Genomic DNA, 23,056 nt, shown 5'->3' on the forward strand with positions numbered 1-23,056 from the left:
TCATTTTGGAGCTTTAAGATTTGACTGCCCCGCTTTATTTTGGACTTGCATGGGATCTGTAGCTCCTTTGTTTTGGCTGATTTCTCACATTTGGAATGGCTGTATTTACCCAATGCCTGTACCCCCATTGTAGCTAGGAAGTGACTAACTTGTGTTTGATTTTACAGGCTCATAGGCAGGAGGGACTTGCCTTGTCTTGGATGAGACTTTGCACTGTGGACTTTTGAATTAATGCTGAAATGAGTTAAGAGTGTTGGGAAGGCATACTTGGTTTTGAAATGTGTGGACATGAGATTTGGGAGGGACTGGGGCAGAATGATATGGTCTAGCTCCGTCCCCTCCTACACAAACCTCATCTTGAATTCCCATGTGTTGTGGGAGGGACCCAGTGGGAGGTAATTGAATCTTGGGGGCAGGTCTTTCCCATGTTGTTCTACGATAAGACTCACAATATCTGACAGTTTTATAAGGGGTGGGGGGGGGGTTCCCTGCGTAAGCTTTCTGTTTGCCTGCTGCCATCCATGTAAGATGTGACTTGCTCCTCCTTGCCTTCCGTCAGGATTGTGAGGCTTCCCCAGCCATTGTGGAACTAAGTTCAGTAAACCCTTTTTCCTGTATAAGTTACCCAGTTTCAAGTGTGTCTTTATCAGCAGCGTGAAAATGGACTAATACATCTGGTTATATAGTTGAAGGCACAAAACTGTGGCAGTGTACCTCAGTCTGCAATGACTGATGTTTATGGGTGCTGAAAATTCATCTTTACCCCTGCCCTGCCTCTCTCTTTTTTTTTTTTCTGTAGGAAAATTATCTCAACTGAATTTTTAAATTATGTGAAGCTTTCAGCACTATCATCTCTTGTATAAAAGGAAGATGATTGGATTTAGATTATCTTCCCTCCCCGCCACATCATTTAACATGGCATCTGTTGTTTTTTGATTTTTTAATAATATCCTTTTTTTTTTTGAGATGTAGTTTAGTTCTTGTTGCCCAGGCTGGAATGCAATGGCACGATCTCGGCTCATTGAAACCTCTGCCTCCTTGATTCAAGTGATTCTCCTGCCTCAGCCTCCTGAGTAGCTGGGATTACAGGTGTCTACCACCATGTCTACCTAATTTTTAAAATATTTTTAGCAGAGATGGAGTTTCACCATGTTGGCCAGGCTGATTTCGAACTCCTGACCTCAAGTGATCTGCCCGCCTTGGCCTCCCAAAGTGCTAGGATTACAGGTGTGAGCCACTCTGCCCGGCCAACAGCTAATACCCTTTCTGACTGGTGTGAGATGATATGTCATTGTGGTTTCAATTTGCGTTTCTCTGATGATTAGTGATGTGGAGCAATTTTTTCATGTTTGTTGGCTGCTTGTATGGCTTTTTTTTGAGAAGTATCTGTTCATGTCCTTTGCCTGTTTTTTAATGAGGTTGTTTTTTGCTTGTTGATTTAAGTTCCCTATAGATTCTGGATATTAGACCTTTGTTAGGTGCGTAGTTGGTGAATATTTTCTCCCACTCTGTAGGTTGTCTGTTTACTTTGTTGATAGTTTCTTTTGCTGTCTAGAAGCTCTTTGTTTAATTAGGTCCCATTTACCAATTTTTGCTTTTGTTGGAATTGTTTTTGGGGACTTAGCCAAAAATCCTTTGCCAATCCAGTGTCTACAAGAGTATTTCCTTGGTTGTCTTTTTAATAGTTTGAGGTCTTACATTTAAATCTTTGATCCGTTTTGGGTTAATTTTTGTATATGGTGAAAGGTAGGGAGTCCAAGTTCAGACTTCTGCATATGTCTAGCCAGACATCCCAGCACCGTTATTGAATAGGGAGTCTCTTAAAAAGAGTAAGTGCTGGCCAGGTGTGGTGGCTCATGCCTGTAATCCTGGCACTTTGGGAGGCCAAGGCGGGCAGGTCACTTGAGGTCAGGAGTTTGAGACTAGCCTGGCCAACACGGTGAAACCCCATCTCTACTAAAAATACAAAAATTAGCCAGGTGTGGTGGCGCACACCTGTAGTCCCAGCTACCTGGGAGGCTGAGGCACAAGAATCAGTTGAATCTGGGAGGTGGAGGTTGCAGTGAGCTGAGATAGCGCCACTGTACTCCACCCTGGGTGACTGAGCAAGACTGTCTCAAAAAAATATATATATATATATGTATATATATGTGTGTATATATGTGTATATATGTATGTATATATGTGTATATATGTATGTATATGTATGTGTGTATATATATGTGTGTGTATATATGTGTGTGTGTATATATATGTAACTGCAGAACAACCTCTGAGCTGCTACTCTGGGCACACTGCCTGTGGGGTAGCCCTGCTCCACAAGGAGTCCTACCTCTGCTGCTGCTGTACGCTGCTGCTTCAATGAAAGTTGCTATTTAACACCACCGACTTGCCCTGAATCCTTTCCTGGGCAAAGCCAAGAACCTTCCTGAGCTAAGCCCTAATTTTGGGGCTCATCTACCCTGCATCAATTCCATATGAATGTTAGAATAGTTTTTTTATAGTTCTGTGAAAAACGATGTTGGTAGTTTGATAGGAATAGTGTTGAATCTGTAAATTGCTTTGGGCAGTATTATTTGCCTATTTTTTTGATGAGGTATTGTTTATTTTTGTAGGTTAGCAAAAGCTCTTTAAATGTCCTATGTGATAAAAATTGTGAAGGCAGATTTTTAACATTTATTTAAATGGCTTCCAATTGCTGTTTTACATGAAGCTACATATTCTCAAAATAGTGTAAAATGCTTTTTGCATAAATAATTTGTGTGGATTGCTTTATATTAATTTAAATTAAAACACAAGTATTATGATCTTAATACTTGAAAGTATTCTTTTAAGTTTTTAAAAGTATTTTTTTCTTCATCACTTGTGACTATGTATTACAGTCCAGTTTTTTTTAAAACTGCAGGTGGCAACTATTACAGGATCATGAAATCAATTTAGTCACTCCCAACTAGCATTTTAAAGAAATCAAAAAGAACAGAACATATAAAAACATACCATCTTTTGCAAGAGTATTATCTTATTAAATGTTTATTTAGCTATTTACAAGTATGTGTGTACTGGGTCATGATGTAAAATGAAATTCATACTCTGAATCACAGTTAAACGAAGTGTTTTCTGAAAGTCATTGGTTGGAATGGAAGAATGTCCTGCCTGGGCTTCTTTCCCAGCTCTATCACTTTTTCAGCTTTGTGACATTGGGTTAGGTATCTAACCTACTCATACCTCATCTTTTCATCTGTAAAGCGGGGATGATATTAATATCTACCTCATAAAATTGCTGTAAAGATCAAATTAGTAAATTCAAGCAACTGCTAAATAAATATTAGCTAATATTGTTAACATAGGTATTAATACAGATTCATTGTTCATTATAGCAAATTTTGAAAATAGATATAAAAAGAATTTAAAACTTCATATCATCACACAGAGATAAGCACTGAAATAATCTTTTTTCCCAGTGCCCAAGAAATATAGAAAATTTAATGTAAATGTAATTAAAGAATTCTGCTGGTATCATAGAAATTCACATATTCAGACTCAGAAGAAAAGCTGTAAAGATCAAGTATCTTGACATGTCCACAAATCTTTGTATTTAAAGATAAGCTTGAGATAAGTAAGCTAAACTAGATTCACCAAAGATAGAGTTAAGCCTAAGCCTCTTTCTAAAATAAAGATGAAAGAAATGACATCAGGAAGGGTGCCGTGTTATCGTTATAAAGAAGAGCTTATTACCACAACATTATGGTGGCAGCTGTTTCATTAATTCCTAAGGCTGAATGCAGGAGCCCATCTAAATACCACACTTGTCATAAGTCCTACTCACAGATGAACACCGTACTCCAAACGTGGCTGACCAAAGTACTCAGTTTCTTTACAGTTTCTCCCTGGGTGATCTCATCCGTTCTATGACCTTAAATCCTTTCTAGATGTTGATAAACTCTTAAATTTACATCCTTAGCTCAGACCTCTCCTCTGAGCCCTGACTTACAGATCTAACTTCTTGCTTTACATCTCTTCTTGGAAATCTAACATATTTAAAACAGCTTTTGGCTTTTTTCCTCCTGATGTAACCTGTCCTTCCTCGAATCTTTCCTATCTCAGTAATGAGCACCACCCGGCTGCTTGAACCTGAAACCGTAGAGCACCGTTCCTTCCTCTTTCTGCCCCACCTGACATCCAGTCCATCGGCACCTCCTGCCAGTTGTGCCCCCAAGATTCGTCTCTAGCACCTCCTGTTGGCTCCATCCCTACAGTCGGCACGTGGGGCTGGCCAGCCACTGTGCGCCTGGAGCTGTGCTAACCTGCTTCTGCTCTGGAGCTTAGCAGCTGGGTAATTTGTCCTACCAGAAATCAGACATATCAGTGCCCTGATTAAAAATCATGAGTGGGCCTGGCACTCATGGGCTGATGCATGTAATCCCAGCACTTTGGGAGGCCTAGGCGGGCGGATCACAAGTTCACGAGTTTGAGACCAGCCTGGGCAACATGGTGAAAACCCTTCTCTACTAAAAATACAAAATTTAGCCAGGTGTGGTGGCACACACCTATAATTTCAGCTACTTGGGAGACTGAGACAGGAGAATTGATTTAACCTAGGAGTCAGAGGTTGCAGTGAGCCGAGATTGCACCATTGCACTCCAGCCTGGGTTACAGAGTAAGACTCTGTCTTGGGGGAAAAAAAAAAAAAAAAAAAAAAAAACCAAGACGGGCGGATCACGAGGTCAAGAGATAAAGACCATCCTGGCCAACATAGTGAAACCCTGTCTCTACTAAAAATACAAAAAAAAAAAACAACCCAAAAAACAAAAAAAGAAAACAGCTGGGCGTGGTGGTGGGCGCATGTAATCCCAGCTACTTGGGAGGCTGAGGCGGGAGAATTGCTTGAACCAGGGAGTCGGAGGTTACAGTGAGCCGAGATCGCACCACTGCACTCCAGTCTGGCAACAAAGTGAGACTCTGTCAAACAGAACAAAACCATGAGTACCTTTCTTTGCACATGGGATAAAATCTGTATTCCCAACCATAAAAGGCTCTGCATTATCTGGCCCTATCTGCCACTCTTCCTCTTTTTTTTTTTTTCTCATTGTCCTTTGTCTCACTTTGGCGATACAGGCCTTTTCTCAAGAGCTTGAACTTACCCAAAATTCCTACCTTTGAGACTTTGTAGATACTTCACCCTCTCCCTGCGATACATCCCCCTCTCTCCCATCCCCAAAATTTAGCTTTTCATCTCTCCAATCTCAATTTATATACTTCCTTAGCAAGGCTTTGCCCAGCCACCCAGTCCAAAGTAGTGGTTCTCTTGTTGTCTTAAACCTATTATCCTCCTTCTCAGCATCTTGTTCATTTGTTTCGTAGTATTTGTCACAATTTAGTAATTATGTATTTCTTCCCAATAAACTTCAATGAGGGATAAAGTAATTCCTATTTTATTCCTCATTGTATATGAAATGAAGTAGTGAATGAACAAATGAATAAAAAGGGACAGTCATAAATTTTGGAAACAATGCAAACTTATAAACATTCTCATTGCCAACTTTTATATTAATATAGGTTTTTTGGATGATGCAGGTACCTGTTTTCAGAGTGTATCATAATATTCTGTCACTAGGGGGCAGTTACACACCTGTGATTCAACTTACCTGGTTTACTCTCAAGACATTTTTTTCCTTCAATATTACCTATTTTCTTCATGTGTCTGTTTTGAGGGGAATTATACAAATTGGAAGATCCTGATTGTGTTTGTATAAGTTTATATTTTTTCCCTTCATACTTGAGTCCCTATTGATATAATGTATTTCTGACTATGCTAGATCAATCTTTACTCTAGAAAATTAGATTTTGTGTTTACACATAATTTCCATTTCTAATATATAATATTCCCATGCAGCCATCCTCTAGATTTTTGTTTGGGAAAGGGTGTCGGGGCGGGCAATCTGTATTGTCACCATCGTAGTAGATAATACAAAATGATCTTAATATGAGATGCATACACACGAAATGTCTTTTCCCATTGGCAAACACTGAAGTTACATGAAAGGAAAGGAACAACAGTCTGCAGAGATCTGACTTTCTCTAGGAATTAATTTCGCAGCTAGAACTTCTGAGGATTTGCCCAAGTGCTTACTATCATTATTCCTGTTTAAAAAAAACAAAACTTAATTCATGAGTTCACCAACCTTGAAATTAGTAAGCATGCTTTACTATTCTTCGTGTCATTTTATATGCATATTTGAAATTGTGCAGATTAACAGTATTGAGAGTCTTCCTCTAGCAAAATCAGAAGTATTGTGAAAACCAAAACTTTTGTCAGGAATCCTATAATTTTAAGCTGGCAGGCTATGTGAGTTGTAAATTTTATGTTTGTTACTGCAGCTCAAGGTGTACCATTTTAGCTTATAAACAAATCCCTGCCATCCTTTGTCAGCACCATGTGAACCACGCTGTTTATAGACATTTGAATATCTGTATGATTTTCTTGACTATGGCGATGATATTTTTAAACGGTGGTTATTAATTTAAAATCATTTTTAAAGCCTGTATCAGTTTCAGCCAAGCATTAAGTGCTAATACTGAAAAATGTATCTGAAAATGAGTTATTTTGGAACAGAGATTAGATGTAACAAAATGCTAGGAAGAAAGCCAAAAACCTGTCATGATACCTATTACTGTTAGTTTAGGAGAAAGAACTCTGAATTGTTAGCCAAAATGTCAACAAAATCAGAGCAGTACTAAAATGTATATACTTTTAAGTTCATGAAAATTGTTCTATAACCAAGCCAGGATGGTGGGTAAAATGCTGGCCCCAGGGGCTAATATTAGTGCGGCTGTAACGTGTTCCTAAATCAGGTTTTCAGTGCTAAGGCATGAAATGTGTTATTATTATTAGTTTTAATTGACGATCATAATTGTATTTGTGGGGTAGGTACAGTGTGATGTTTTGATACATGTATACAATGTGCTTCACCTCAGTTATTTTTTGTGATGAGACATCTGAAATTTGCTGATAGTAACTTTTGAAATACACAATACATTATTATTAACTGCAGTCACCATGCTGTGCTATAGATTTTTAAAAATTCTTTTAAAATAATTTTTTGAGACAGAGTCTCACTCTCTCACCCAGGCTGGAGTGCAATGGCGTGATGTTGGCTCACTGCAGCCTCCACCTCCTGGGCTCAGGTGATTCTTGTGCCTCAGCCTCCCTAGTAGCTGGGATTATAGACGAGCACCATGACACCTGGCTAATTTTTGTATTTTTAGGAAAGATGGGGTTTCACCATGTTGCCCAGGCTGGTCTCGAACACCTGACCTCAAAAGTTCGCCTGCCTCAGCCTCCCAAAGTACTGGGATTACAGGCATGAGCCACCGTGCCCAGCCTGTGCTAGACATGTTAAACACAAATTCCTCCTAACTGAAACTTTGTACCCTTTGAACAGCATGTGCTCATTTCATTTCCTCACCCCCACTCCCATCCGCTGGTAACTACCATTCTATTTTCTAAGGCCGTGGCCCCCAACCTTTTTGGCACTAGGGACTGGTTTTGTGGAAGACAAATTTTCCATGGACGAGGTTGGGGTGGGGATGGTTTTGGGATGATTCAAGTGCATTACATTTATTGTGCACTTTATTTCTATTATTATTACACTGTATCATATAATGAAATAATTATGCAACTCATCATAAGGTAGAATCAGTGGGAGCCCTGAGCTTCTTTTCCTGCAACTAGATGTAGGTGTCATCTGGAGGTGATGGGAGATAGTAACAGATCATCAGGCGTTAGATTCTCATAAGGAGGGTGCACCCTAGACCCCCGACATGCGCAGTTCACAATAGGGTTCTCACTCCTGTGAGAATCTCATGCAGCTGCTAATCTGACAGAGGTGGAGCTCAGGCGGTAATGTGAGCAGTGCAGCGGGGAGTGGTGGTAAATACAGATGGAGCTTCCCTCGCTCGCCCTCTGCTCACCTGCTGTGTGGCCTGTGGCCCGGGCCTGCTGTAAGACATGATGTATTTTTGGTTATTTGAACAGTGGGTATAGTAATGTGAAGAATTTTACTTCATACATTTGTTCTACTTAAGTATATTTTAAAACAAAAATGTTTGAGGATTTTAGATTTTTAAACTTTAGGAATCCACTTTCTATTTTGTTTCATTGAGAAAATAATTCTTGAAATATGAGACTTGTACAATTCTCAAAATCTTTGAGAATGCATTTCTCATAAAACGCGATCACTTTGTGTTTACATATATGTGTATATCCATGTATATATACACATGCACATACATATATACATATACGTACACATTTTCCCTATTCATTTACTTTTATATAGCCAACCACTTACAAAGACACTAAAAGCTGACAGTCACCAATATTACTCTGGGGCAGTGTATATAATAAGTTATATAAATTTTGCATCTTATTCCTTCATATACATAATGTATTAGTATGCCCATATTGTGATCAGCTGCAAGTTTTAGCCTTGTAGTTATTGTTTGTTATTTTATATCCTTTATTCTTTTATGGTTTTATAGGTTATCTTCTACTGTTTGTTTTGTAGGGTTCTCTGTGTATGTGAAAAGTAAAAAAAAAAAAAAAAATTCTCCCCATTTTGTGAATTGTGAATAGGTTTTTTTTCCATAATCTATTTTCAGGTCAGCTGCTTGTTATTTGGAATTTGTTTTCCCATAAACATAATGTTGGCTAAATTTTTGAGCCAACATGCAGAACCTATTTCTTCACAACTGACTTAATTACCATTTATAGCTTGTTTTTTTGGGATAAAATGCATTACACCTTCTAACTCTTGTAATTATAGCTGTTGCTGCTTCTTTCTTCTACTTTTAAAAAGAGACAGGGTCTCATGCCAGTCAGAATGGTGATTATTAAGAAGTCAAGAAACAACAGATTCTGGTGAGGTTACAGAGAAATATGAACACTTTTACACTGTTGGTGGGAATGTAAATTAGTTCAACCATTGTGGAAGACAGTGTGGTGATTCCTCAAAGATTTAGAACTGGAAATACCATCTGACCCAGCAATCTCATTACTGGGTATATACCCAAAGGAATATAAATCATTCTATTATAAAGATACATGCACGTATATGTCCATTGTAGCACTATTCGCAAGAGCAAAGACATAGAATCAACCCAAATGTTAATCAATGATAGGCTGGATAAAGAAAATGTACATATACACCATGGAATACTACACAGCCATAAAAGGAACGAGATCGTGTCCTTTGCAGGGACATGGATGGAGCTGAAAGCCATTATCCTCAGCAAACTGATGCAGGAACAGAAAACCAAACACTGCGTGTTCTCACTTATAAGTGGGAGCTGAAAAAGAGAACACATGGACACAGGGAAGGGAACAACACTTACTGGGGCCTGCTGGGGGAGGGCACAGAGGGGAGAGCATTAGGGAAAAGAGCTAATGCATATGGGGCTTAATATCTAGGTGATGGGTTGATAGGTGTAGCAAACCACCATGGCACACATTTACCTATGTAACAAACCTGCACATGTACCCCAAAACTTAAACAAAAAGAGATGGGGTCTTGTTTTGTCATCCAGGCTGAAGTGTAGTGGTATGATCATAGCTCGCTGCAGCCTTGACCTCCTGGGCTCAGGTGATCCTCCTGCCTTAGCCTCCCAAGTAACTGGGACTACAGGTGTGCACCACCACATCCAGCTAATTTTTAACTTTTTTGTAGAAATGGGATCTTGCTATGTTGCCCAGGCTGTTCTCAAACTCCTGTCCTCAAGAGATCCTCATACTGCGGCCTCCCAAAGTGCTGGGATTATAGGCATGTGCCACCGTGCCCAGTCTGTACCTTCTAATCTCAGATCAGGGACCCACCCTACACACATGAATGCACACACACACACCAGGAACACCTTAACTCCCTGGGCCCACCCTACACACACACACACACACACACACACAAAACAAAACAAAAAAACAAACAGAGACTCCTTTCTCTGTGTTGCACCCGAGTCTGATAGTGGGAATAAATGCATGGGCGATCTCAGTGCAGAAGATACCATGGTGGATAGGAGCCTGGGAATTCTGTGATGCTGAAGAAAGAAGACTTAGAAGATGACGCCTAATGACAATGTTATCTACTTTGTTTCTGTGGATAGGCTTTGGCATCTGGGGCTGTGACTCTAGCATAGTTGGGAGCTATAGGGATGCTCATTATGGCTCTGAACTCTGTGTCAAAAGAGATAGAGAATTGGTGGCAGTTCTCATGTTTTAACTGGAAATAAGAAGGCAGTGCCAGATCAACTCTATGCAAAATAAGGTGCTGATAAAAGGAATCTACAAAAAACTCTATAACTGACATCATGCTTTATGGTGAAAAATGGAATGTCTTTCCTGTAAAATCGGAGACAAGGCAAGGATGTCTACTTTCACCACTCCTATTTAACATCACACTGGATGTCTTAACCAGTGTATTAAGGCCAGAGAAAGAAAGCAAAGGCACATAGATTGAAAAAATAAAAGTGATTTTAGATGACATGATTGTTTATGAGGAAAGTTACAAGGAATCTACAAAAAAATTCCTAGAGCTAATGAGTACGTTTAGCAAGGTCCTAGAATATAAGGTCAACACACACACACACACACACACACACACACACACCAGTTGTATTGCTATGTACTTAACGGTGAATGTTTGGAAATGAAAACTAAAAAAATAATCCATTTATAATAGCTTCCTAAATGAAAATTTTAGGTTTAAATCTAACAAAATATGTTTATGGAAAAGCAAAGAAACTAGAAGAGCCAAAACAAGTTTAAAAGAAGAATAAAGTTAGAAGAAGCACAGTACAGGTCTTAAGACTTACAATGACACCACAGTGATGAAGATGGTGTAATATCAGCAGAGAGACATGCAAACATGTAGATCAGTGAAACAGAATAAAGGGTTCAGTGACAGACCCATAAAAGATGGGCAGTTTTTTTGATAATAGCTTTATTGAAGTATCATTTAAATACCAAACAAGTCACCTATTTAAAGTATGCAGTGAATTTTTTTTAGTATATTCAGAGTTGTGCAACATCACCTTAAAACATTTTCATCACTTCAAAAGGAAACCCCATCCTCTTTAGCTAGCACCTCTCAATCCCTCATTTCCCTAGCCCTAAGCAGCCACTACTTTCTGTATCTATAGATTTGCCTGTTCTGGACATTTCTCGTCAATGGAATCATATAATATGTGGTCCTTTGTGAGCGACTTCCACTTAACATAATGTTTTCAGTGTTCATCTTGTGTTTTAGTTTGTGTACTTCATTCCTTTTTGCGGCCAAATAATACTTCTTTTTATGGATGTATACCACATTTTCTTTGTCTCTTTATCACCTGAGAGATATTTGGGTTGTTTCCACCTCTTGGCAGTGGCCAATTGGTTTTTGACAGAGGTGCAGAACAATTAGTGAAGAAAGAGTATTCTTTTCAACAGGTGATGCTGAATCAATTGGATATTCATGTGGGAAAAAAAGGAGCGTCAACCTAAACCTCATAAATCTTATAAAAACAGTAATGCAAAATTGACTTAGCTCTAAATGTAGAACTTAGAACTGTAAATTCCTCAAAGAAAGAACAAAGAAAAATCTTCAGGACCTGTGGGTAGGTAGGCAAAGAATTAGACATGACTAGAAGAGCACAAGTTTTTCTTATATATAAGAAAAAATATATAAATTAGACTCCATCAAAATTAAAAACTTTTGTTCTTCCAGAGACACTGTTAAGGGAATGAAAAGACAAACTACAGACTGGGAGAAAATACTTGTAAATCACATATCCAGTGAAAGGACTTGTATCCCAAATATGTAAAAAGCTCTCAAAACTTAACAGTAAGAAACAACCCAGTTAAAAAATGGGCAAAAGATATGAACAGACACTTCACCAAGGAGAATGTAGAGATGGCAAATAAGCTCTTAAAAAGATAATTGAGGGGCATCGGGACTGAACTTGCATGTATGAACGACTCTGTTTTGTTTAGAGTTTTCTTCTAGAGGGACAGGAGACTAATGGTGATGTCATACTCCCAAGTGGCTTTGGAAAAAAAAATGAGGCAAGTTAAAAAAAAAAAAGATATTTTACACCTTTAATTTCTTGTAGAGAATGTGAATGAAAGTCACAATGTGACACCACCAAATACCTATTAGAAACAAACCGTGGGACATTCAAACAGTGGAATGCTTCTTAGCAATGAAAGGGAGCAAATTATGGATACACGCAACACATTGGATGAATCTCAGAGGCATTGTGTTGAGTGAAAGAAAGCAGTTTCAGTCATACACTGTATGATTCTATTTATGTGAACATTCTGGAAAAGACTAAACTACAGTGATAGAGAACAGATCAGTGGTTGCCAGGGGTTAGGGATGGGGTAGACTATGACAACAAAGCAACAGTAAAAGGGAATGTTTTAGGCTGATGAAGCTGCTCTGTATCCTGAATGTGGTGGTGGTTACACAAGTCTATACATGCATTAAAACTCACAGAACTGGCCGGGTGCAGTGGCTCACGCCTGTAACCCCAACACTTTGGGAGGCTGAGGCAGGTGGATCACCTGAGGTCAGGAGTTCGAGACCAGCCTGAACAACATGGTGAAACCCCATCTCTGCTAAAAATACAAAAATTAGCCAGCCGTGGTGGCTCATGCCTGTAATCTCAGCTACTCCAGGAGGCTGAGGCAGGAGAATCGCCTGAACCCAGGAGGCGGAGGTTGCCGTGAGCTGAGATCACGCCATTGCACTCCAGCCTGGGCAACAAGAGTAAGACTCTGTCTCAAAAAACAAACAAAACAAAACAAAAAACCTCATAGAACTGAACACCGAAAGAGACAAGTAGTAATTGGAGGACATAGCTTTCATGAAATGGCAGTATTTTATGAGATAAAGAAAACAGAAAAGGAGGAACCTTTTTTTTTTTTCTCTTAAGTAGTCTCTTGTTCTCAGAGTTTTAAGCTCTTTTTATACCCAAATATTTACCTTATTTTTGCAGGATTTTTTTCCTCCTAAATACCCTTTTTGGATAGGTGTCTCCAATATTCTCAAAAATTCTTTATTTGTTAATAAACCATATAGGTTAAATCTCAAAACAAACTCTAGAAAATGAATCATCTGTCTTCTTATGGAATTTTGCAAGATTGAAAGTTTCTTTTTACTTTTTTATTTTTTAATTTTTTCTTTGAGCCCTGACCATGGCAAGGACAGAATAGTTCGTAAGTGCTACCCATGGGGTCTTGTAAACCCTTGCTACAGATCGGTTCTCCAGTGATAGTTGTTCTAACGCAGTCTGACCATGAGCTTTCTCTGGTTTAGTGTTAGCTCTCTCACATAGGCTGGTTTCATTCTGAGTCTTCTAGTTTCTATTGTATTTGAACTTCTTCCTAGTACAGAGAATAAGAAAGAATAAATTGTTGACAGATTTTTGTGGCAGAAAAGGTTCAAAAAGGATCATAAAATAATGAGGGATCGTGAATGTGATGTGTTCATTTAAAGAATAAATACGGGACTAGAATGTATAATAGGAACTTAGTATGTAGACATCAAAAGTTAATCTGTAAATATTCAGCATTTTTCAAATTCTTATTAGAATAGTCTCTTCAGCGCTGAGCTTAGCAACTTAATCAAGATGTGGAAATGATTGCCAAGGTTCCTGAGCCATGAAAATTTAAATAAGAGAATAGAATAATACCTTTAAGAGAAGGTTAAAAGAATGGAAGCTTCCTAGGAAAGAGAGGGGGAGAATTTGAAACCTATGAAGAGCTAGAACAGGATGGTAACTCTTCATTTCGACTGGCCACTGGTACAAAAAGCAGTGTCCTTTGTTTTTCAGGAGGGATTTGTTGGCATATGAGCCTTTTCTCTCCATTTAATATATAAGTAAGGCAACTTACATTATTGTATGGCAATACAGTAATGATTAGTTGCCTACAGCATTGGGAAACTTAAGTTGAAGTCCTAACTCATCTCTAACTAGTGATATGACCTTAGTCCATTTCTTTAACTTCTGGGGATTAATTCTTAATTCCTCTTACGTTTACAAATAAAGTTCAATTACTCTAAGAGTTTCTGTGACTTCCAGATAATAATAATAATGTTTACTAACACTTACATAGCACATACTATCTGCCAGTCATGGTTGCCAGTATATATATCCATATATATTAAGTATGCAATCATGTGTAATTCTTGGAACTACTATGTGAGGTTAGTATAGTTACTCTTGAGGAAACTGAGACATGGAAGGTCAAGTAGCCCAAGGTGACAGGGTCAATAAAAAGGGAAGCTGTAGTTGAAGGGAGGAAGTCTGGCTGAAAGCCCATGCTCCTAACTCTTGTACTTCACTATATGGTCTCCCTCTCCCATAATTCTGTTATTGCTTTGAATTGGATTTAATAAAAATGAAGATTTAGAGAGACCTCTCAATGGTTCTTTTTTTTTCTTTTTTTTTTTTTTTTTGAGACGGAGTCTCACTCTGTCGCCCAGGCTGGAGTGCAGCGGTTTGATCTTGGCTCACTGCAATCTCTGCCTGCCTCCCAGGTTCAAGCGATTCTTCTGCCTTGGCCTCCCGAGTAGCTGGGATTACAGGTGCGCACCACCATGTCCAGCTAATTTTTGTGTTTTTAGTAGAGACAGGGTTTCACTATGTTGTCCAGGCTGGTCTCGAACCTCACATGATCTGCCTGCCTCGGCCTCCCAAAGTGCTGGGATTACAGGAGTGAGCCACCATGCCTGGCCTGGTTTTTTTTTTTTTTTTTAAACAGTAAAATAGGAATAACAAGTGCTTAAATTATAAGGAAGGAACAACTCTAGTTAAAATGATCCATTCAGAGGAAAATTAAGAAGGTTACTAGTTGTTAATAGTGGTTGTGTATATTTCATATAATGTTTAGTTCCAAAAGAGAATATAAATCAAACTGAAGTTACTCTGAGGACTCTATGGTCTTTGAAATTGTACAGTGACTTTAAAAATTCATGTAAAAACAAACCCGAATCACTGTTTTTAAAGTTAGATTTAACCAGACTGATTCTGCATGCCTCTGTTGTCGGGTTCTCCCCTGGGATACTAATATGTTCTGGATGCCATATTTTAAGAAAAGCCCAACTAGCCTGAGGGATGGGAGTTAGAACTGTGTTGTGTAAGAAACAGTGGCAGGACCTAGTGGAAGGACCTGGGGATGCTTAGCTGGGAGAAGGAAGAATAATCTCAAATAAATGAAAAGCTATCCTTTAGAAGGATTAAACTCCATGAGATAGCACTGGACCAGTAGGTGCTAGTTACAGAGTGGCAGACTTTAGCTTGGTGGAAGCCAGCTGAATGCAAAATTGGCTGACTTATGTGGTGCTGGTTTCTTTGTCAGGAGATTTTCAAGCAAAGTCTGAGTAACACTTAGACATTTAACTTAATTTAGTGGTAGGTTTGATTGCTTTCTAGTTCCTCTTATATACTATAACTTACATTGCTGTTATGTCAGTAATTACTATGTAAGTTTAAAAATGCACACGCATTTATATATATGCATGTCTCAGCTTATTAATTTTTAAGCTATTAGGACTATGTATTTTCATAGGTATTCCTTCATAGCACCAAGCCAAAACCTTTGTGAAATAATACAACGTGAGGAATTTCAAACTCGTGCGAGTGTGTGTGCGCGTGCGGCAGGGAATGAAGGGTTGTTGCCCCTATTCTCTTCATTTTCAACTTTCACTTATATATTCTATTTTTTTTTTTTTTTTTTTTTTAGACAGAGTCTTACTCTGTCGCCCCGGCTGGAGTGCAACCTCAGCTCACTGTAACCTCCGTCTCCCCTGTTAAAGTAATTCTTCTGCCTCAGCCTCCCTAGTAGCTGGGACTACAAGCATGTGCCACCATGCCTGGCTAATTTTTGTATTTTTAGTAAAGACAGGATTTCACCATATTGGCCAGGCTGGTCTCGAACTCCTGACCTAAAGTGATCTGCCTTGCTTTGGCTTCCCAAATCACTGGGATTACAGGTGTGAGCCACTGTGCCTGGCCTCACTTATGTATTCTAACGCTGATTCTAACATTTAGAAACCTTTACTGAACCAGGTTTGAATCATCTGATGTAAAAGGGAGTATGTTCAGTGTTTGTTGCTTTTGTCAGGTGCATGTGAGGGAACCCTGGCTTGTTCAACCTGTCACCTCATCTTTGAAGATCACATATATGAGAAGTTAGATGCAATCACTGATGAGGAGAATGACATGCTTGATCTGGCATATGGACTCACAGACAGGTAAGATTTTTGGACTGCTTCAATTGTACTAATAATCTGGGAACATAGATGTTTTATTATGTTGTCTATGTAAGACCAGACCCATGAATGTAATAGTATTCTACCAGGTTAAATAACAGTCACAGATTTTGAGTATCATATATGTGGCATTTCTCTTTGTTTTCACTGCTATAGTTTAGACCTTATGAAACTTTACAAAAGTAAAAAATATTAATTAGAAGTATTGGAAGTATAAGTTATAGATCCTAACACCTCTTCTTTAGTCTCTTTTTACTCCAGGAGCTAATATTTATTACAGCTGAATGGAGGGGTTAAATTTAATGCTTTTATAGTATTCTTGAAGGACAGGTTTGATAATTGAACACAATTATGGTGGAAAGTTTTACCTATTGAAGAGAACAGAATTTTTAAAGAAACTTAATATATAATAGTAATTATGTTAAAATGAATAGTTCTTTTTCTAAATGTACCTTAATCAGAGCTTATTTTTGTTATTAATTAATAGGTAGAGTTACTCTTGAAAGTGGTGAGATTTCCAGTAGCAAGTGACATCAAGTGATATCTTATTTTTTTCTTAAAATATCTAGTCTTTCAATTGGAGTCAATGAAGGTAGCTAGCTGATATACTGTTTCAAGGGGTAGGATAATGAGAGCTTATTACTTAATTAAGGTTGGCTTTGTTTAACTCTAGTTTGGTGACCTTAATGACAAATAATTTTTTAAAAATTAAAAATAGTAATAATAGTTTTATTTCATGTGTATTATATAGCTACAATTTTGTTATATACTTAACATAAACTACCCCATTTAATCCTCACAAAAATTTTCAGGTCATTTGTATTTATTTAGAGAAGAAGAATCATTTTGTTCCTTTTATAATTCATTTCCCTCTTGGTAGATGTGAGACTGATAACCCTGGGAAGAGAAACTGGTGAAATAGTATCTCTTTGGACACCAAAGCAGAGTGGATTGTGGCTACTGTCTCCCTGTCCCCTTACATCTTCAGTGTCGTGTTCTCTATGAGCACCTCCTTTTTTTCCCCTTAGCACAGAAACTAAATCCAATGACTGTATTGGTTTGGTTCTGAGAATTGTGTCTCTTAAAAAGAGAGGTAAATCATAACTAACTGCTTTCCCTTTTATACAGTTACAATTGTAGATGCATGTAATAGATAATTTTCTAATTGAAAAGAAAGGGAAAGGGGAGAGCTATAGTTAGATACAAAAGGTCTGTAATAAATGTCAGCTAGCAAGAATATTGATGATAAAATTGCCAAGTTTTAGAGCTAGATAATGGAGAGCAAAGAATAGCTTTTATAGTGTTTTATGGCTGGTATTCTTTTTTTTTTTTTTTGAGATGGAGTCTCGCTCTGTCGCCCAGGCTGGAGTGCAGTGGCTGGATCTCAGCTCACTGTAAGCTCCGCCTCCCGGGTTTACGCCTTTCTCCTGCCTCAGCCTCCCGAGTAGCTGGGACTACAGGCGCTCACCACCTTGCCCGGCTAGTTTTTTTTGTATTTTTTAGTAGAGACGGAGTTTCACCGTGTTAACCAGGATGGTCTCAATCTCCTGACCTGGTGATCCGCCCGTCTCGGCCTCCCAAAGTGCTAGGATTACAGGCTTAAGCCACTGCGCCCAACCTATGGCTGGTATTCTTAAGTACACAGCATTTTAGTAGAAATACTTGGTGGGAAAGAGTATAATGAGTTTCACAGCTAGCATTTACAAAACACATTGACATATTTGGAATGGAAAGAATTTTGTTCAAAGCTGGTAACCACAGGTAAACTTATTTTTAGGGTATCAGAAAGTTTCAAAAAAAGAAATAAGGAAATTCAGCCTTTTAGTTCATATACTTACTTTACTTTAAATACTATGTAAATGTTTTTAATTTTTAAGCAAAAGCACCATCATTTCATTTTTTTTTTTTTTTGAGACAGAGTCTTGCTTTGTTACCCTTGCTGGAGTGCAGTGGCATGATCTTGGCTCACTGCAACCTCTGCCTCCTGGGTTCAAGCAATTCTTCTGCCTCAGCCTCCCAAGTAGCTAGGATTACAGGTTCCCGCCACCATGCCTGGCTGATTTTTGTATTTTTAGTAGAGACGGAGTTTCACCATGTTGGCCAGACTGGTCTCAAACTCCTGACCTTGTGATCTGCCCGCCTTGGCCTCCCAAAGTGCTGGGATTACAGGCGTGAGCCACCGTGCCTGGCTTCCATGTTTTATTGGTTGTCCTTACCTTGATTGCTGATGGATGGATGATACATGGACAGCCTCATTGTTTTTTTCATACTGGTTACCTCTCTCCCTTTTCCCATTAGAGGAGCCGCCATGTCTTATTTTACCATTGTATCTCTAATGCCAGATTCACAATAGAGGTCACCAGCTGCTTGCGGAATTAATAGTTGATGGAAAGGGAGATTCAGGAATTACCTGTGAGTTTACACTGGATAATTGTCATTGCTCCCTGCCACCAATTTGCATGGATAATCTACACAGAGGCTTCAGATTCCTTATATGTAAGATGAGGTTAATAATAGTATCTACCTCACAGTATTGCTGTGTGGAGTTAATGAGGAAGTACATGTGAAGCTCTCAGAACAGTGCTTGGTGGAGAAAGCGTTCATTAAATGATAGTTGTTAGCATTGTAACTACCATCATATCGACCTATCTATTGGGAATTTACATGCCTAGGCACTTAAATATTATTTCTAACCTTCAGGGTTAGGCAGTACTATCACCATATTGTAGGTGGGGAGACAGGGTTTAGTTGTCGTGGATTTGCTTAAGGCTGCATAGCTAGTGGGTAACACCCCTGATGCCTTTAGTCTTTTACTGTTTCAAGCTGCTTCTCTGAATTGAAAACCAAACCCTAGATCTAAACTAAACCCAGTACCCAGTATATTTTCACCATCAGGGATATGTGGCAAGAGTGACTGGAGAAAATAACTTCGAGGTTTGCACAAGTGTCAGAATGTTTTGGGACTCAAAAGTGTGAAATCAGGGGAGCCTTGTTGTCTGTTTCCTTCTCCAAAGTATGAGACACTGTCTGTATTGGTGGATCTTGGAGCCAGAGACCTTTAAGGAAGCAGAAAAAGTAGGAGAGTGAGGAAATAGTCACGGAGCGCCTCTGCCTTATTTTCTAGAGTGAGCAGGAGCTTTTTGTTCCATCTCTTTCTGTGTTCCCATAACAGGCTTATTGTTCTTCTGTCACCACACTTCTGGTATCCTGCCATGTTTCACTGATAACTGTTTCCCTCTCTGTTTCCCTTACTAAAGTAACAGTTCCTTGAAGACCAGCATCATCTTGCTATCTGTATATGAATACCAAGAGTAATTAACAGACTCTCTAGAGCTCACTGCTGCCTTAGTGAATTTGTCCAAATTGGCTCGCCACTTTTTCTCTCTTGCAGACAGAGCTTAATGCATACTTGAGTATTGTGAAGGCTGTTTCCAATTCTACAAATAAAGAACTCTTGGTAGAAGCGATTTTTTTCTATTAGTAATCAGTATTTCTCATGGTTAAGCATACCCCTTTACTCCAAAACTTCCTGGTGGTGCCTCCTTGCTCACCAGTGAAACACATACCCCTTAACTGATATTCACAGCTGCCTGTGCCTCTGGCCACCTTTCTGGCCCATCATTCCCCTTGTCCTTGTTTGCGCTGTGCAGCAACCAAGCTAAAACACCCATCTTGCCTTAAATGTGGCTTGAGCTTCTCTGCGTTGTATTGCCTTTGCCTCACATACTTTTCTCCTTTATCTTTTACTAAATAGTAAATAGTAAATCCTACCTATCCTGCAAAGCCAAACACCACCTCCCATGGCCAGAAGTAAGCCCTTTCTTCTTAGACCTCTCAGAGCCATTTGGCTTTCTCCCTCGGTGGCATTTGCCACAGTCTCACATGTTAAGTATCTGAATGTATCTCATCTCATCCCTTTGATTGAAAGTTTACTCATTAATGCTGGCATTAGCAACCAATCCTCACATCAGTCCTGTGAGGAATTCTCCTACTCATCTTGAAGATTAGGTTAGGAAACCAGCATTTGGTGAGGTTAAGCAAGTTGCCTGTGAACATGGTGTATTAAGTGCTGGGTTCTGCACTGCTGGTCTTTTTGGCTGTAACTCTGATGCTGTCTCTTTAGTGCATCCCAGTGCCCAGAAAGTAAGAGGTGTTCAACAAGAAAGTGTGGAGTTGAGTTGGTCTTCGTCACTGACATTTAGTATTGTGCCTTCAGGTGCTCCATAAATGCTTGATGAATACATTAATAAAACCAAGACCTGAATATCACATTTCATCAAATCGAAGACATGTCGATTGTAAGATTAACATTTCTTTTTATATGCCACTAAGGAAGAAAAAAGCACTGCTAATTCAAATATGGCACAGTGTTATCACTTAACATATTTTCTGCGTATTGAAAGAGTGAGTTAGACTTCTCTAGACACAGATTTGAATTATATATCACTGCTAAGAAAAGAAAATGGCTGAGTGCCATGCCTCTTGCCTGTAATCCCAACACTTTGGGAGGCTAAGGCGGATAGATCACTTGACCCCAGGAGGTTGAGACCAGCCTAAACAACATGGTGAAACCTTGTCTCTACAAAACATACAAAAATTATTCAAGCGTGGTGGTGTATGCCTGTATTCCCAACTACTCAGGAGTCTGAGGTGGGAGGATTACCAGAGCCTGGGAGGTAGAGGTTGTAGTGAGCTGAAATCATGCCAGTGCACTCCAGCCTGGGTGACAGAGCCAGACCCTGTCTTAAAAAAAAAAAAAGGAAAATAAACACAAAAGAAAATTAGTAGTAATTCTGCAAAAAAATAAAAAATAAAAAAATAAAAAAAAAGGAAAGGAAATTATAGTCTTTCTTAAAATGACAAATATTTATTAATTTATACCCTGCTTTCTTTCTGTATTCTTCTTCATTTTCATTTTGCAACCTTTTTATACTTATTTTGAAAAGTAGGTAAATTCAACATGTGGAACTTACATACTTTCCATAACTAAGTTGAAGAGACCCCTATATGAATATTGTCACCAAATTTATAGCTGTGAGATGACCATTACCTGACAGTGTAGCAGTGATTGGAAGATTCCACTGATTTTAAGATGCTTCTTGATTTTCAGAGATGGTAAAAATTTGAGAAAAAATATGCTGTTATAATTGGTGACTTAAGTCTATGTATTTATTCCAGATTTCATCTTTTAAAGGCTTTAAAAAGTGTAGCTTCCTTTTATAGTCTGTGTAGTTTTAATTATCTAGGAATTGATTAATCATTTTCTTGGCCTTGCGAATAACCTCAGTTCCCCACCATTGTGCTTTCTGATTGTTTCCTTGCTTGTCAGCTCTTTGACCAAAAAATAGTGGTCTGGTGAAACAGTCAATAGATAATAGGAACCACAGGCTAAAATGAAGCTTTAGTACACCAGGTTTATTGTATTCATATATACCTTTTGTTACTCTCTAGTTGATAGGGTTGGTTATATCTGTTTTGACATGAAGGAAATTTAAAAGGTTAATAAGTTCCCTGACTGCTTTGGGTAAGAAAACATAAAGACTATCTTAAACAACTGCATTACCTTGTGAATATATATATGTAATAGTAAACCATATCTTCCCCCTTTTCCATACAGGTCACGGTTGGGCTGCCAAATCTGTTTGACAAAATCTATGGACAATATGACTGTTCGAGTGCCTGAAACAGTGGCTGATGCCAGACAGTCCGTTGATGTGGGCAAGACCTCCTGAACTAGAACAAATGGGAATGTTTTCATGGAATTTTACCTATTTTTATAATTATTATTTCTTAAAGTGATTAAATGAGAACATGGATGAGTGGACTTCGTATTATGACTAGCTTTTACTATTTTAATTCATGTTGTATAACTACAGAATTTTGTCATTCTTGAAAGTATGCAATTTTTATTTTGGTTGTATTACAAAAATGTCAATCAAATATTAAAAAATAGTTAATGTGATAGAAAAACCTTACTTTTTTTTCTTATTTTTGTTTAGCGACTTTAGCAAAATGTTTTCATATAATCTCATCTGTTTACCTAGAAGATAGGTTAAGGAAATATATTATTATTCCTGTTTGATGTGGGTGAAGGCAGAGATCTAACCTGGCTTGTTTAGGGCCATACCACTAATTAGAAAATCTGTACTAGAACCTGTGTCTTATTACTATAAGCTATGTGTTCAGACTGAAACTGGAGAAATTATGACTATTTATAGCGGTAGTTAAATCTTAATGTGTATGGACAAAAATATTTAATTGCTCAGTAAACTGCTTAACTTCAAAGATAGTTATTAACCTTATAAATAAATATTTCAGAATTTTGATTCTGAAGTCTAAGTCTGAGCGTGGAAATTATAACGCTATCAAAGAAGTTTGATCTCTGTTTTGACTATACTAGAGGAATAACGATTGGATGTGTTTATTCTTTTCTAAGCAGAACGGTTTAGCTTTGTACTCTTTGAAAAATAATGCTGATTTATAAATCTCTGCCTATAACGGAATGGAAACCTTATGAATGAATGGTTTTTCTCTGTCCTGAGCTGGAGAAGGGAATGAGCAGGCTGACACATCGCACAGCCCCAGGTGGCGCTATTCTCTCACGCAAGGATGGGGCTGCAGTGTGAGCAGCATGGACTGCAGTGTGTCATTCCCAGGAGGGAGGGAGTGGCGAGCACCACAGATTACCATGTATGTGTGGAAGACATTTGTATCCTTATCTTTACTATAAATAAATTCATAAAAGTTAA

The 23,056-nt window shown here is 38.5% G+C and overlaps 1 protein-coding gene across 2 annotated transcripts in view; it reads left to right on the forward strand.

Annotated features, from left to right (window-relative positions):
• Positions 1-23,056, forward strand: part of FDX1 (ferredoxin 1) — a 36,479-nt gene extending 13,423 nt beyond the window's left edge. For both annotated transcript variants that reach the window (XM_073020904.1, XM_008020783.3), the window contains exons 3-4: positions 16,160-16,289; positions 21,925-23,056. In XM_073020904.1, the coding sequence (XP_072877005.1) occupies positions 16,160-16,289; positions 21,925-22,039 (245 nt within the window). In that variant the 3' untranslated portion in view covers positions 22,040-23,056. The remainder of the gene's footprint in view (positions 1-16,159; positions 16,290-21,924) is intronic.

The sequence above is a fragment of the Chlorocebus sabaeus genome, chromosome 1, assembly GCF_047675955.1.
Source record: "Chlorocebus sabaeus isolate Y175 chromosome 1, mChlSab1.0.hap1, whole genome shotgun sequence".
Classification (NCBI taxonomy): Eukaryota; Metazoa; Chordata; class Mammalia; order Primates; family Cercopithecidae; genus Chlorocebus; species Chlorocebus sabaeus.